General features: G+C 40.6%; 1 protein-coding gene across 2 annotated transcripts in view; it reads left to right on the top strand.

The window, feature by feature from the left end:
* Window positions 1–9,139, top strand: part of Prkx (protein kinase cAMP-dependent X-linked catalytic subunit) — a 31,706-nt gene extending 22,567 nt beyond the window's left edge. The window contains exons 6-9 of one of the 2 annotated variants that reach the window (XM_034485883.2): window positions 4,902–4,959; window positions 5,656–5,733; window positions 6,056–6,204; window positions 6,504–9,139. In XM_034485883.2, the coding sequence (XP_034341774.1) occupies window positions 4,902–4,959; window positions 5,656–5,733; window positions 6,056–6,181 (262 nt within the window). In that variant the 3' untranslated portion in view covers window positions 6,182–6,204; window positions 6,504–9,139. The remainder of the gene's footprint in view (window positions 1–4,901; window positions 4,960–5,655; window positions 5,734–6,055; window positions 6,205–6,503) is intronic. The other variant, XM_034485884.2, reaches the window with a different exon arrangement.
* Window positions 9,140–16,045: the final 6,906 nt, after the last annotated feature.

Genomic DNA, 16,045 nt, shown 5'->3' with positions numbered 1-16,045 from the left:
GTCTATTTCCAGAGTTGTGTGAAACCACACTGCAAGCACACACTCCTGACAAACTCTGAATCAGTGCAATTCTGTCAGTCATTTCTTTCCACCAGAAGGGAAAATGTTTCAGTTATTCTCATTTGACTGAAATTTAATATTCAAAGGGCCTGCTACATATCTCATTTCTTTTAAGATAGACAGTGTTGAAATTAATGCAGATTTGGAATCAGTTGTGTAAGGGATCAGGTTGTCCATCCATCCATCCATCCATCCTTCCCTCTATCCATCTAACTTTATTTCATTTATTAGTTATTAACTAGTTTATTGAGACAGGGGTCTCAGTTTATAGCTCTAGCTAGCCTAGAAACAGGCTAGCCTTGAATTCATAGACTCTGACCCCTGAGTGCTGAGATAAAAGGTATGTACAACCATACACAGCTTCTTTATTAACTGTTTAACCTGTTTAAATTTTTAACTTTTCTTTGGACCGTTAAGAAGGGATTAGTGGAGAAGTTAGTTTATTGGAGGTAGGACCTTGAAGGAGACAGTGGGGCCCTAGGTTCTTTTTCATGATCATTTCCATGTGTAAATATACTATTTTTTATTAATTTTTTGAGACAGTTCCACACACATATAGTGTGTTTTAATGGCATTGGTTTATTTACTGAGCTAGGGAACCCCTTGTGAATGAATCTCTGTGGCACCACAAGAGTTAATTTTTCTTTATTATCTTTTATCTCTTTTTACTGAAATTGTACATATAAAGAATTCCTTTTTTATTAATTTTATTTGTTTACATTTCAAATGTTATCCCCCTTCCTGGTCTCCCCTCTATGAATCTCCCACCCCATCCCCCTCCCCTTTGCCTCTAAGAGGTGCTCCCCCATCCACCCATCCTCCTCCCACCTCACCCCTCTAGTATTCTTCTCTACGTCATCAAGCCTTTACAGGACCAAGTACCTCCCCTCCCACTGATGCTGAATGAGGCAGTCCTCTGCTACATATGTAGTGGCAGCCATGCACCCACCCATGTGTACACTTTGCTTGGTGGTTTAGTCCTTGGGAGCTCTGGGGGGGTCTGGTTGGTTGATACTGTTATTCTTCCTATGGGGTTGCCATCCCCTTCAGCTCCTTCAGCCCTTCCCCTAACTCTTCCATTGGGGTCCCTGGGCTCAGTCCAATGGTTGGCTGTGAGTATCTGCATCTGTCTTAGTCAGGTACTGGAAGAACCTCTCAGAGGACAACAATTCCAGGTTCCTGTCAACAAACACATCTTGGCATCAACAAGAGTGTCAGGGTTTGGTGTCTGCGGATGGAATGGATCACATGGTGGGACAGTCTCTTGATGGCCTTTCCTTCAGCTTGTGCTCCATATTTGTTTCTGCATTTCCTTTAGACAAGGACAAAAAAAATTTAGATAGATGGATGGCTCCATCCTTCCACTGGGGGCCATGTCTATCTACTGGAGGTGGTCTCTTCAGGTTCTATCTCCCTGCTGTTGTGTGTTTCAGCTAATGTCATCCCCATTGGGTCCTGGGAGCCTATTGCTTCCCTGGTGTCTGTGCCTTTCTAGTGGTTCCCTAAGTCCCCCCCCCCCACTGCTACTTATTTCTATTCATTCTCCTGGCCCTCTGGACTTCTCTCCTGTCTCTTCCCATACCTAGTTCTGCCCTCCTTTTTTTCCTCCCCTTCCCCTCTCCCACCCAGGTCCCTCCTTCCCTTTGCCTCCCATGATTATTTTGTTCCCCCTTCTATGTGGGATTGAAAGCATCCATACTTTGGCCTTCCTTCTTGTTAAGCTACATATGGTCTGTGAGTTGTATCATGTCTATTCTGAGCTTTTGAGCTAATATCCACTTATCAGTGAGAACATACCATGTATGTCCTTTTGGGTGTGGGTTACCTCATTCAGGATGATATTTTCTAGTTCCATCCCTTCGCCTACAAAGTTCATGAAGTTGTCATTTTTAATAGCTGAGTAGTACTCCATTGTGTAAATGTACCACATTTTTTGTATCCATTCCTCTGTTGAAGGACATCTGGGTTCTTTCCAACTTCTGGCTATTATAAATAAGGCTGCTATGAACATAGTGGAGCATGTGTCCCTGTTGTATGTTGAAACATCTTTTGGGTATATGCCCAGGAGTGGTATAGCTGGGTCCTCAGGTAATACTATGTTCAATTTTCTGAGGTACTGCCAGACTGATTTCCATAGTGGTTGTACCAGCTTACAATCCCACCAACAATGGAGGAGTGTTCCTCTTTTTCCACATCCTCACCAGCATCTGCTGTCACCTGAGTTTTTGATCTTAGCCATTCTGATTGGTGTAAGGTGAAATATCAGGGTTGTTTTGATTTACATTTTCCTAATGACTAAGGATGTTGAACATTTCTTTAGGTGCTTCTTGGTCATTTGAGATTGCTCAGTTTTGAATTCTTTCTTTATCTATGTACCCCATTTTAAAATTGGGTTATTTGTTTTTCTGGACTCTAACTTCTTGAGTTGTTTGTATATATTGGATATTAGCCCTCTATGTAGGGTTGGTAAAGATCTTTTCCCAATCTCTAGGTTGCTGGTTTGTCCTATTGACAGTGTCCTTTGCCTTACAGAAGCTTTTCAGTTCTATGAGGTTCCATTTGCAATTGTTGATCTTAGAGCGTGAGCCATTGGTGTTCTGTTCAGGAAATTATTTCCTGTGCCTAGGTGTTAGAGGCTCTTACCAACTTTGTCTTCGATTTAGCTTATCTGGTTTTATGTGAAGGTCCTTTATCCACTTGGACTTGAGCTTTGTACAAGGAGATAAAAATGGATCAATTTGCATTCTTCTACATGCTGACCTCCAGTTCAACCAGCAGCATTTGTTGAAAATGCTATTTTTTCCCCACTGGATGGTTTTAGGTTCTTTGTCAAAGATCATGTGACTATAGGTATATGGATTAATTTCTGGGTTTTCAATTCTATTCAGTTGTTCTCCCTGCCTGTCTCTGCACCAATACCATGCAGTTTTTATGACTATTGCTCTGTAGTATAGCTTGAGGTTAGGGATGGTGATTCTCCTAGAAACTCTTCTATTGTTGATAATTGTTTTTATTGTCCTGGTTTTGTTGTTGTTGTTATTCCAGATGAAGTTGAGAGTTGATTGCTCTTTCTATTTCTGTGAAGAATTGAGTTGGAATTTTGATGGGCATTGCATTGAATCTGTAGATTGCTCTAGGCAAGATGGCCACTTTTACTATATTAATCCTGCCAATCCACGCGCATGGGAGATTGACTGCTTGTATTTCCTTAGGGGTTTTGAGACTGTTTAGATGGTTTATCTGGTCTTGATTTAACTTTGGTACCTGGTATCTGTCTAGAAAATTGTCCATTTCATCTAGATTCTCCAGTTTTGTTGAGTATAGGCTTTTGTAATAGGAACTAAAGATTTTTCAGTTTCTATTGTTATGTCTCCCTTTTCAGTTCTGATGTAAGATGTTTAGAGTTCAACAACAATTGCTCAGAATTCATGCTGACCATGCATTTCATGAAGATTAAGGCGAAAATGGTGAAAAAGAAAAAGGCAGAACATATTTGTATATTAAATAAAACATAAATACCTTCAACCTTCTTTGATTTGACTGTGGTCAGATTTGAGCATTTTCTAACCAGAATGAGCCTTAGGTTCCAATTGTTTATTTTATTCCTTTAGTTAGTTAGGCAGCAAAATCCCACATAGTCCAGAACTTCTGATCCTTTTCGCTCAGCTTCCTGACAAACAACAGGGTGACAAACAGACTTGTGCCCCCAGTATCTAGGGTAGGTGATGCAGCAGATGAGATCCAGGGCTGGGTGAAGACTCACTGAATATAAGCACTCAACCAACTGAGCAACAAGCACTCTGCTCACTGAGCTAAGAACATCTTTTTCTCCGAGCTATATAGTCCCTGCTGGATATTATCATAGGGTCTATGGATTTCAGGGTATTTGGGTATATGAGTTTTCATGTGTGCGCATGTGCAAACATTCTCTCTCTCTCTCTCTCTCTCTCTCTCTCTCTCTCTCTCTCTCTCACACACACACACACACACACACACACACACACACACACACACACACAACCATACCCATGGTATTCTGTCTCCACCCTGCCTTAACTTCTCCAAGTCTTGGATTTAATACACCTTACCATCCTTTGCATTATCTTGTCTTTTATCCACAATAAAGACACAGGAGAATATTCCACAGGTGTGTGCAGCCTGCAAACTTGGTTTGGTTTCCCTGTACAGAACTGTGTAAATGAACACAGGTGTGGTCTGCAAAACAGCCTCCTCAGTTAGTTACACAGGAAGGAATGATACTGGAATGGATAAGTGCTAAAGGGTTGCAGGCGATTTTTCACTGGCTGGAAGGCTTATAGCTCAGTGGGTGGAGTGTAACTCAGTGGAGAGAGTGCTTAAGGCAGAGTTGGCTGGGGGCTTGTTGCTCAGTGGGTAGGGTGCCTGCTGCTCAGTATCTAGAGTGCTTTTAGCTTAATGGGCAGAGTACTTGTAACTCAGTGGGGAGGATGCTTACACCTCAGTTGGTAGACAGTTTGTAACTCTTGTCTCTCAAGCATAGAATGCTTGTAGCTCACGTGGCAGAGTACTTAGCTCAGTGGGTAGCGTGCTGGTGGCCCAGTTGGCACTAACATGCCCCTAGGGCTGGTCTTTATCCCTTACCATTTAAATGGAATACCAGTCTGCATCCCTGGCATGTAGGAGGAAAGGTCCTTGTTAGGGGTTGGAGCCCAGTGTGCAAGGTGTCTACCTGCCCTGCTCCCCACAAATCCTGATAAGTCCTTTCCCACAATGGAGGTATGTGTGGTGTTATGGGTGAGATTAGCACCTGAGTTGATTCTGGCGTTTTCTGGATCCAAGTGGAGTCTTCTCTGTTCATACAGGGACCTCATCAAGAAGCTGCTGGTGGTGGACAGGACCCGGCGCCTGGGCAACATGAAGGTGAGTCATGCTAGAGCCTTCCAGTTTGCACACTGCCAGTAACATCATCCACTCAGAGGATCCCAGACCATGCTCAGTGTTAAGTTAGTTTTTGGCTTGTTTGTTTGTTTGTTTATATTAATTCTGTATATATATGACACAGGAACATTACCTGCCACAGTGGATTTAGGTCCCCTGCAGCCGCAGGTATAAGAGGTTGTCTACCACCATATAGGAGCTGTGAACTGAACCTGGGTCCTCTGAAAGAGCAGCCATCTCTCTGGCCCCTATTTGCTGTTTTTGTGTAGCCCAGGCTACAATCAAAATCACTATGTAGTAGCTGAGTATAACCTTGAACACTTGTGACCCACTCACCTCCTACCTCCCAGGACTGAGATGACATGCATAGGCCCCCACTCATGGTTGACTTAATATTCTTTATTTTTTTTTAGAGTATTTATTTATTTATAAGACAAGGTCTCACTATATAGTTCTGACTGTCCTGGAAATCTCTTTTGTAGACTAGGCTGGCATCAACGTTATAGACATCCACCTGCCTCCTCCAGAGTGCTGGAATTAAAGTCATGTGCCACCAAACCTGGCCACTTACTGTATTTTTAAACTGCTTTATTAGAGGGAGATTTCAGACATGATACATAAACACACACACAGTTTTTTTCAAATGCTTTTTACTGAATCTATATGTTTCCTCTCAAGAACGGGGCAGAAGACATCAAGCGGCACCGCTGGTTCCGAGGTGTGGAGTGGGAGACCGTGCCACAGAAAAAACTGAAGGTGGGACTATCGTACACCCTTGAATTAAATGAACAGCTTCATATATGGTGCTAACCGCCCAGTGAGCTCCCACTGGTCTGTTTCAGTCTTCCAAATTAATTTACTAGAAATTTATTGTCATTTGTTTAGTGCTTTATGTCCATGTACTGTTTTTGTGTTCATGTACAGCATGTGACTACAGTACTGGAGTGCCTTCAGCCCCTCATAAAATTTACATTCCAAGTGACAGGCACTACATGTTTCCACTGGGCTGCCCGGTGTCACCTCACTCGCTTATTTTATTTTTTTGTTGCCTTGCTTGTTTATTTTGCATGACTCTCAGCCACCCATTGTGCCCAAGTTATCCGGTGATGGAGACATCTCCAACTTTGAAACTTATCCAGAGAGGGAGTTGGAGAAGACCCCTTCTGTATCTGACAAAGACCTGGAAACATTCAAAAATTTCTGAGGATGAGAACTCATGTCTGCAAGGTAAAACTTTTGTTTTTTCTGAATTCCAAAGCAGGGTGGGGGCCATGTCACTGAGGATAGCTTTGAATTTACCATGTAGTTGAGAAAAATGCACTCAGTGCAACTGAGGATGGTGAGTTAACCAGTCTGCAGGGCTTCTTACTATGTATGGTTGACAGGTAACTCAGTATTAATGTTGCCAATCACTGAACCCTCTCCCCTTCTTTTTCTTTGCAAGGGGGGGTGAAAACATCCACATCACACCAATGACCAGAACTTTTTTTTTTCTTGTATGTTTCCGTTTCTTGCTGTGAAACTAGAAGGTTTGGTATGTATATCCAGGTTCCTGCAAAGTCAACACAATCATCACCCTTGGGACCCAGCCTCATTTCAACAACCAGAAACCTGCCCAGTGGGAATTTCGCAAAAACAGTTAAACTGTAGGTTTTCTCCTTCTTCATGAGTCTTGTGTTTTTGTGCTGTGAATTTAGTCAGTCAGTTAGGTAGTTAGTGTGTTTGTTTGTTTGTTTGTTTGTTTGTTTGTTTTTCTACTGAACTTTTTAAGTTTGAATTTCACCCATTTGATTATAGCTGTCCATGTGTACGTGCACAGAAATTGTGCAAACTGGAAATTTTGGCACGTTGATGTGCCTGTGACATAATCATTTTTCAAAGCTTTCTGAAAAATCTGTCGCCCTGCAGGCAAAAACAAAAGGGTGAGATATATGCATTTTTAAAATGCCTTTCTATCTATTTTGCAATCATTTGTGTGCACTGTTTATGTAGTTACTGTTTGTTTATTTAGTTCCTTTCTGGTCACTTTGAACTTGGAAGTCAGGAAGCCACATGTCCTGTAGACCCTTATTCAGATATAGCACAAATGTGTGGCTTTCCTCAAATCTTCCAGTTTAAATGTTTTCAGTAAAATAGCCCTTCCTAAAGTTAAGCCAGAACTCTGCATACAGCATTAGCTTCATGGCAACCTGGGTGCAAAGCTTGCCGTTTAATGATAATAGAAATGTATCCGTATCCCCAGAAGGGAACTTTAAGGATCCACCCCTTAAGCTCCTCCCTCCTCTGTTGTAAATGACATTTTCTTCTCACCATCTCAACTTTGTTCTCCCAGCCATGTCCGTCCGTGAAAACTCAGGTTCCAGGCCGGGAGCGTCTATGAAAGTTTGTACAGAGCCGTGTATTTAGTGAGCTTTCCCAGTGCTTTCCAATATGCAAACTAACTTGGTTGTGTACCTCAAACAAACAAACACATACAGGAGATAGAATTGCAGGATTATAATCAAGTCCTGTCAATAGATGTTTGCTATTAAGTAGGAAATAACATAACGTTAGCATAGGAAACATTGCCTTAATTCTGAACACACATGAGAGATCACACGTGTGCACACGCATCCTCTGTGTGCTCCTAAAGCACTTTGCAATCTGACTCCAATCCTAAAAATCAAATTAAAAACCCCTAATCAGGCTGTAAATTATACCATGTGATGTCACTGCGGTGACATCAGACAGCACATAGGAATCATAAATTTTTATTTGAATAGTTTTAATTCTGTGTGTACATGTGACCGCAGTACACACAGCCAGCCAGTGCACCAGAGACCCTCCAGCTGCCTATAAAGGCAGTTGTGTGCCGCCCTGTGGATGCTGAGAGCCCAACCTGGATCCTGTGCAATCCACATAGTTAACATGCAAAAAATAAATTTGGAAGAGGTGGTGGGGAGAGCAACCACGAAAAAGGATAAAGGAAATATGCCCTGTTCTTCACTCTGAGTGCACCCAATACCTGCAATAGGATAGTTAATAAATTCCTCAGGTGGTAGCTTGATTCAAACCAAGTATAAAAGATAAAGTAATCACTAGCCAATAATAACCTAAAAACAAGTTTCCATGCTCTTCAACTAAGACTGTCTTAAATGTTTAGTACAGATAAAGTACTAAGTGCTGTGGATTGGTGCTTGTCTCACCTAACTAGCTGTTACATGTTACACTGTAAAATGTGATTTGATGGCTAAATACTGTTCACAGGACCCTCAGGCTGTGCAAATATCCCAACATTGGACCAAAACATACCAATCACCACTGTGTTGCTAGGTGAACTCAAGTGAAGATTTAGCATTGTGTGGGTCTAGATGTTGAGGTGAAAATCGCAGAAAGGGTCACACTCCTGACTGTAGATTTGAAATATGTTGATTTCCTGGGATTTTTTTTGTTTTTTTTTTTGTTGTTGTTGTTGTTACTGTTTTTGATGAAGCTCCATAAGAAGCATTTGATGAACATCTGTCACCTGTCATTCTTATTTGTCAGACACACTGTAAACCACCTGAAAATTATAATGCAAAGTCAAGGTTTATGTGTGGGTTGGTACCCCCATCAGTTTGGGGGGGGCCCCCATTAGTTTGTGTGTATCCCCATCAGTTTAGGGGGAGGATCTGCTCCTCAATTATTATATTTTCCAATCAAATCTGCCTTGTGAATCTCACAACCTTGCATCTGACCTCACACTGTCATTTGGGAGGTGAGGGAGTTACTCCAGTTGGTTATATAAATAGACATCATTACCTGTGTGACTTATAGGAAGTGAGCAGCGCTCCTGGTCCTCACAGGTCAGACTTAAACCCCCTTGTCAACCTCTGTTCTTCTCAGAGTGTGGGGCTCACCACTTGACCTGCTATAACACAGGTGCCACATGCACTGCGCAGGTGCACCCCGCTGCTGCCGAGCACCTGTCAGCTTGCCTGAACTTACCATGTAGAATGAAAAAGCCTGGTTTTTTTTCTTACTTTCTAATCCTGATGCATAATTATAAAAAAAATCACTGTGATTTTTGTATATATCTATCTATATCTCTATATTTGCCCCAGGAAAACGTTTTCTGCTGTCTAATTTATAAAATACTATTATTGAGTCCAGGTTTGTTTAATAAAAGTTTGTATGTTTTAAATCTGTTTCAGGTCTTTCCTTGACTTTTCCCTGTAACACAGGGTAACACCAAAAAACACAAGTCATTGACCATGGTTAATGACCACAGTGATGCAGTCACCAACAGTAGTTGGTACCCATTTCTCAGAGGCAGAATTATTGAGGCTCAAATGAAGTTGGGTTAATCAAGGAAATGGGTATGCACCCCTGTAACAGGTTGATGATTGTTTTGAGGAATATTAGCCCCCAGGATTTTGGAAGTATTACAAACTTCAGATGTTATGAAGGGGGGGGGGGGGACATAACCTAAGTCACAAGTGTGAGCCAGGAAAAGTGGTAGGAATGCATTATTCAAAATACCTGCTGTTCCAGGCTATCCACTAGGGAGGGTAGAAACCTGGAGAAGGCTAAATGCAAGTGCTACCAAGGGAGCTGTACTCCGCCTCTCAGAGTTACCAGTGCTTCATTCTTCAGCAATTAAAGCAATGACGTTTTCTCATCTGCACATGGAAACATCCTTTCTTCCTAGCCAACCTCAACAGACTAATCATAGCACCTAGGACACTGAGATGAGGATGTTGGAGGCCAGTGAAAGCTACACACAGCAAGAAACAGTTTCAAAGAACAAATAAGCCACACCTTAGTTGGAGACCTCCAAACCTGTGCACCAACAGTGGCTCTAAATTTGTTTAAATTCTTTGAATTTTCTTTTATATGTACTTATTTACTCACTTTACATCCCAATATCAGCTGCCCCTTCCCAGTAACCCCTCATGTAAAACCTCCCTCCATTCCTTCCTCCTCTTTTCCTTTGAGAAGGGGGAGTCCCCCCTTCTAGATAACATCCCCTACCCCCGCCCTGCTGCACATCAGGTCTGCAGGACTAGGCATACATCCTCTCCCATGAAGGCCAGAAAAGGCAGTCCATTTAGGGGAATGGGACCCCCAGGTAGACAGGCAACAGATTCAGGTAGAGCCCTTCCTCCTGTTGGAAACCAAGCTGAACATCTGCTACATATGTACAGGGGGACTTAAGTCCAGCCCGTGCTGGCTCTTTGGTTGTTGGTTCAATCTCCTGTGGAGTCCCTGTCTTCTGGTTTCTCAATCTTTCTCCCAATTCTTTGGTAAGGCTCCCTGAGTTCCATCTAATGTTTGGGTGTGAGTCTCTGCATCTCTGGGTGGAACTTCTCAGAGGACAGTTATGCTAGGTTTCTGTCTGCAAGTAAAACACAGTGTCATTAACAGTGTCAGGGATTGGTTCTTGCCCACAGGATGGGACTCAGTTTGGGCCAGTCATTGGTGAGCCATTCCCTCCAGCTCTGCTCTTTATCCCTACACTTCAGGACACATTTTGGGTTGAAGGTTTTGTGGGTGGGTGGCTGTCCTTATTCCTCCACTGGGAATCCTGCCTGGCTACAGGAAGTGGCTATTTATTGGTCCATATACCCCAGTTATGAGTTTCAGCTAGAGCTGCTTCCATAGAACCCCTGGTGGTTCCCCTCATCCTAGGCCTCTGGCATATCCTAGAGATTGCCTCCCACTGCTGATTTCCCTTCTCTCTCTTCCCTGGTCTCCGTATATCTGAACCTCCAAGCACGGCTCCCCTCCCCATCCCCTCTCCCACCCTGATTCCTCCTTCCATAGGTCTCCAATATCTACTTTGTTACCCCTTCTGAGAAAAATTCAACCATCCTCCCTTGGGCCCTCATTATTTGGCTTCTTTGGGTTTGTTGATTATAGTTATCCTGTACACTATTGCTAATAACCATGTATATGTGAATACATATCATGCATGTCATTTTGGGTCTGGATTACCTCACTCAGGATGATATTTTCTAGTTCCATTCATTTGCCTAAGAATTTCTCGAATTCATTATTTTTAATAGCTGAGTAGTACTCCATTGTGTAAATGTAACACATTTTTTGTATCCATTCCTCTGTTGAAGGGCATCTGGGTTCTTTCCAGCTTCTGGCTGTTATAAATAAGGTTGCTATAAACGTAGTGGAGCATGTGTCCTTGTGGAATGGTAGAGCAGCTTTTGGGTATATGCCCAAGAGTAGTATAGCTGGATCTTCAGGTAAATCTATTCCATTTTTTCTGAGAAATTGCCAAATTGATTTCCAGAGTTCACCTACAAGTTTGTACTCCCTCCCACTAGTAGTGGAAGACTGTTCCACAACCATGCCAGCATGTGTTGTCCCTTGAGTTTTTGATCTTAGCCATTCTGATGGAGATAAGATTGAATCAGAGTGGTTTTGATTTGCATTTTTCTGATGACTTAGGTGTTGAATATTTCTTTAAGGTATTTCTCAGCCATTCGAGATTCCTCTGTTGAGAATTCTATTTATCTCTGTACCCCATATTTAATTGGGTTATTTGGGTTGGTCGTGTCTTAACCTCTTGTGTTCTTTATATATTTTGTATATTAGCCCTCTGTCAGATGTAGGGTTAGTGACGATCTTTTCCCAATCTGCAGTTTGGTTCTGGTAGTAGTGTCCTTTGCCTTACCAAAGCTGCTTCATGAGTTCCCATTTATTGTTGATCTTAGAGCCTGAGCCATTGGTGTTCTGTCTAGGAAGTTGTCTCCTACCAATGAGTTCAAGGCTATTTCTCAATTTCTGTTCTATTAGATTTATTGTATCTGGTTTTACATTGAGGTCTTTGGTCCAATGGACTTGAGTTTTGTGCAAGGTGATAGATCTATTTGCATTCTTCTACAGACAGACATCCAATTAGACATGCACCATTTGTTGAAAATGCTCTCCCACTTGCATTGTATGGTTTTGGCTTCTTTGTCAAAAATCTAGTATCCATAGATGTGTGGATTTATTTCTGGGTCTTCAATTCAATTCCATTGATCAACCTGTATGGTTTTTTTTTTTTTTTCTTTTTTTGCCAGTACTGTGAGGTTTTCGTTACTAGTGCTCTGAAATACAGCTTGAAGTCAGGAACGGCAACGATACCTCCAGATGTTCTTTTATTGTTCAGGATTGTTTTACCTATCCTGGGTTTTTTGTTTTTCCATATGAAGTTAAGAATGGTTCTTTCAAGATCTGCAAAGAATTGTGTTGGAATTTTGATTGGGATTGCATTAAATCTATAGTTTTTTGGTAAGATGGCCATTTTTACTATGTTAATCCTGCCAATCCATGAGCATGGGGAGATCTTTCCGTCTTCTGAGATCTTCTTCAATTTCTTTCTTCAGTGATTTGAAGTTCTTGTCATACAGATCTTTCACTTGCTTGATTAGAGTCACACCAAGATATTTTATATTATTTGTGACTATTGTGAAGGATGTTGTCTCCCTAATTTCTTTCTCAACTCATTTATCATTTGTATATAAAAGGGCTACTGATTTCTTTTAATTAATTTTGTATCCAGCCACTTTGCTGAAAGTGTTTATTAGCTGTAGGAGTTCTCTGGTAGAATTTTGGGGCCACTTATGTGTACTCTCATATTATCTGTGCATAGTGATATTTTGACTTCTTCCTTTCCTGTTTATATCTCTTTGATCTCCTTTAGTTGTTTTGTTGCTCTAGCTAGAAATTCAAGTACTATATTGAAGAGATAGGAAAAGAGTGGACAGCCTTGTCTTGTCCCACATTTTAGTGAGATTGCTTTAATTTTTTCTCCATTTAAGTTGATGTTGGCTATTGGCTTGCTGCATATTGCCTTTATTGTGTATAGGCATGCACCTTGTATCCCTCATCTTTCCAAGACTTTTAACATGAATGGGTGTTGGAATTTTTTGTCAAAGGCTTTTTTGGCATCTAGTGAGATGATCATATAGTTAGTTGTTTTCTTTCAGTTTGTTTGTATGGTAGATTACAATGATTTTTTTTTTTGTATATTGAACCATCCTGCATCCCTGGGATGAAGCCTACTTGATCATGGTGGATGATGGCTTTAATGTGTTCTTGGAGTCCATTTGCAAGTATTTTATTGAGTATTTTTCAACAATGTTCATAAGGGAAATTAGTCTGAAATTCTCTTTCTTTGTGTGGTTTAGGTATCATTGTGACTATGGCTTCATAGAATCAGTTTGGCAATGTTCCTTCTGATTCTATTTTGTAGAATAATTTGAGGAATATTGGTATTAGTTCTTTGAAAGTAGAATTCTGAGCTAAAATCACCTGGCCCAGGACTTTTTTTGGTTGGGAGACTTTTAATGTCTGCTTCTATTTGGGGGTTATAGGATTATTCAGATAGTTTACCTGGTCTTGATTTAGCTTTTGTAATTGGTTTCTGGCTAGAAATAAGATTTCCCATTTTGTGGAGTACATGCTTTTGAAATAAGACCTACGGATTTTTTTGACTTTACTCAGTATCCATTGTTGTGTCTCCCTTTCCATTTCTGATTTTGTTCATTTGAGTATTGTCTCTCTGCCTTTTGGTTAGTTGCTCTAAGGGTTTGTCTATCTTGTTTATTTTCTCAAAGAATTTTCTCCCAGTATTGTTGATTCTTTGTATTGTTCTCTTGGTTTCAAATTGATTGATTTCTGCCCTGTCTTTGATCATTTCCTGCCACCTGCTCCTCCTGCATGTGTTTGCTTCTTTTTTTCTAGAGTCTTCAGGTGGACTTTTAATGTTAGTATGAGTAATCTCCAATTTCTTTATAGAGGCATTTGGTGCTATAAACTTTCCTCTTAGCCATGCTTTCATAGTTTCCCATAAGTTTTGGTATGTTTTGCCCTCGTTTTCATTAAATTCTAGAAAGTCATTTCTTTCTGTTCCCTGTCCCCACTGATCATTAAATAGAATGTTGTTTAGTTTTCATGAGTGTGTGGGCTTTCTGTTGTTTCGGTTGTTGTTAAAGTTCAGATTTAATCTGTGGTGATCTGATAAGATACATGGGGTTATTTCAATCTTCTTATATCTGTTGAGACTTGTTTTGTGACTGACTATATGGTCAGTTTTGGAGAAGGTTCCATGAGGTGCTGAGAAGAAGATGTAGTCTTTTGTGTTTAGGTGATGGCTATCTGTTAGGTCCATTTCCTCTGTTAGTTTTGTTATTTCTCTGTTTAGTTTCTGTCTTGATGACCTGTCAATTGTTGAGAGTGGGGTGGTGAAGTCTCCCACTATTAATGTGTGAGTTTCAATGTGTGACTTAAGCTTTAGTAATGTTTCTTTTATGAATGTGGGTGCTCCTGCTTTTGAGGTATAGATGTTCAGAATTGAGATGTCATCTTGGTGGATTTTTTCTTTGATAAGTATGAAGTATTCTTCCTGGTCATATTTGATTACTTTTGGTTGAAAGTCTGTTTTATTAGATATTAAAATGGCTACTCTAGCTTGTTTTTTAGGTGCATTTGCTTGGGAAACATTTTTTTAGCCTTGATTCTGAGATAATATCTATCTTTTTGCTGAGATGTGTTTGTTGTATACAGCAAAATGATGGATTCTGTTTACACATCCATTCAGCTAGCCTGTGTCTTTTTACTGGGGAATTGAGTCCATTGATATTGAAAGATATTAGTAACCAATGATTGTTATAACTTTCTGTTATTTTGATGTTAGTGGTTGTGTGTGTGTGTGTGTGTGTGTGTGTGTGTGTGTGTGTTTCTCTTCTATTGTTTTTAATGGTGTGAAATTATTTATTTCTTGTATGTTTTCTTGAGTGTAGTTAGCCTCGTTGGTTTGGAGTTTTCTTGTGTCCTCTGAAGGTTTGGGTTAGTAGAAAAGTACTGTTTGAATTTGGCTTTGTCATAGAATGTCTTGGTTTCTCTATCTATGGTAATTGAAAGTTTTGCTGGGTATATTAGTCTGAGCTGACATCTGTGTTATCTTAGGGTCTGCCAGACCTCTGTTCAGACCCTTCTAGCTTTTAGAGTCTCAGTTGAGAAACTGAGTGTAATTCTGACAGGTCTGCATTTATGTTACTTGGTCTTTTCCCCTTGCAGCTTTTAATATTCTTTCTTTCTTCTGTATATTTAGTGTTTTGATTATTATGTGACAGAAGGATTTTCTTTTCCAGTCCAATCTGTTTGGTGTTCTTTAAACTTCTTATACATTTATAGCCATCTCTATCTTTAGGTTAGGGATAATTTCTTCTATGATTTTATTGAAGATGTTTTCTGGGTCTTTGAGCTGGCAGTCTCCTCCTCCTCCTTCTCTTTCTCCTCCTCCTCCTCTTTTTCTTTCCTCCTCCTCCTCCTCCTCCTCCTCCTCCTTCTTCTTCTTCTTCTTTTCTTCTCCTCCTCCTCCTCCTGTTTCTATTGTTTTTACATTTGGTTTTTTTCATAATGTTCCCAATTTCCTGAATGTTTCATGTCATGAACTTTTTGCATTTTCTTTGACTGATATGTTGATATCTGATACTACTGACATTCTCTCTTCCATCTCTTGTATTCTGTTGGTGATGCTTGTGTCTGTAGTTCCTATTCTCTTTCCTAGGTTTTCCATCTCCCGGATTGCCTCAGTATGTGTTTACTTTATTGCTTCTATTTCCCTTTTCAGGCCTTGGACACTTTTATTCATACCCTTCACATGTTTGGTTGTATTTTCCTGTGTCTCTTTATATTTATTTGACTCTATATTTAATGACTCTAATTGTTTGAATGTGACTTATAAAAACTTTTTATTAAGATAGTTCCTTGGTTTTTGTTTTTAAATACTGTCTTGTTACATAGCCCAGAGTGGCCTGAAGCTCAGATTGGCATCAGACGCACTATAGTCTTCCTCCTACCAAACCTTTGCAGCTGGAGTTAGGGATGGTTATGAACTACTGTGTGAGTGCTGGGAGTCGAACAAGGGATCTCTACTAGAGTAACCAGTGCTGTTAACCACTGAGATATCTCTCCCGCCCCTAAATACTGAGATTCTAATTTGGACCTTTCCTACAAAGGTTTCCCTGTGTGAATTATTATGACTCAGAATGAGGTAGTTGACTGTGTCTTGCAAGCCTGAGGCCCTGCCTTTGATCCTCAA

This window comes from Arvicanthis niloticus, chromosome X (assembly GCF_011762505.2).
Source record: "Arvicanthis niloticus isolate mArvNil1 chromosome X, mArvNil1.pat.X, whole genome shotgun sequence".
NCBI lineage: Eukaryota > Metazoa > Chordata > Mammalia > Rodentia > Muridae > Arvicanthis > Arvicanthis niloticus.
This window is presented reverse-complemented; position numbering and strand designations above follow the sequence as displayed.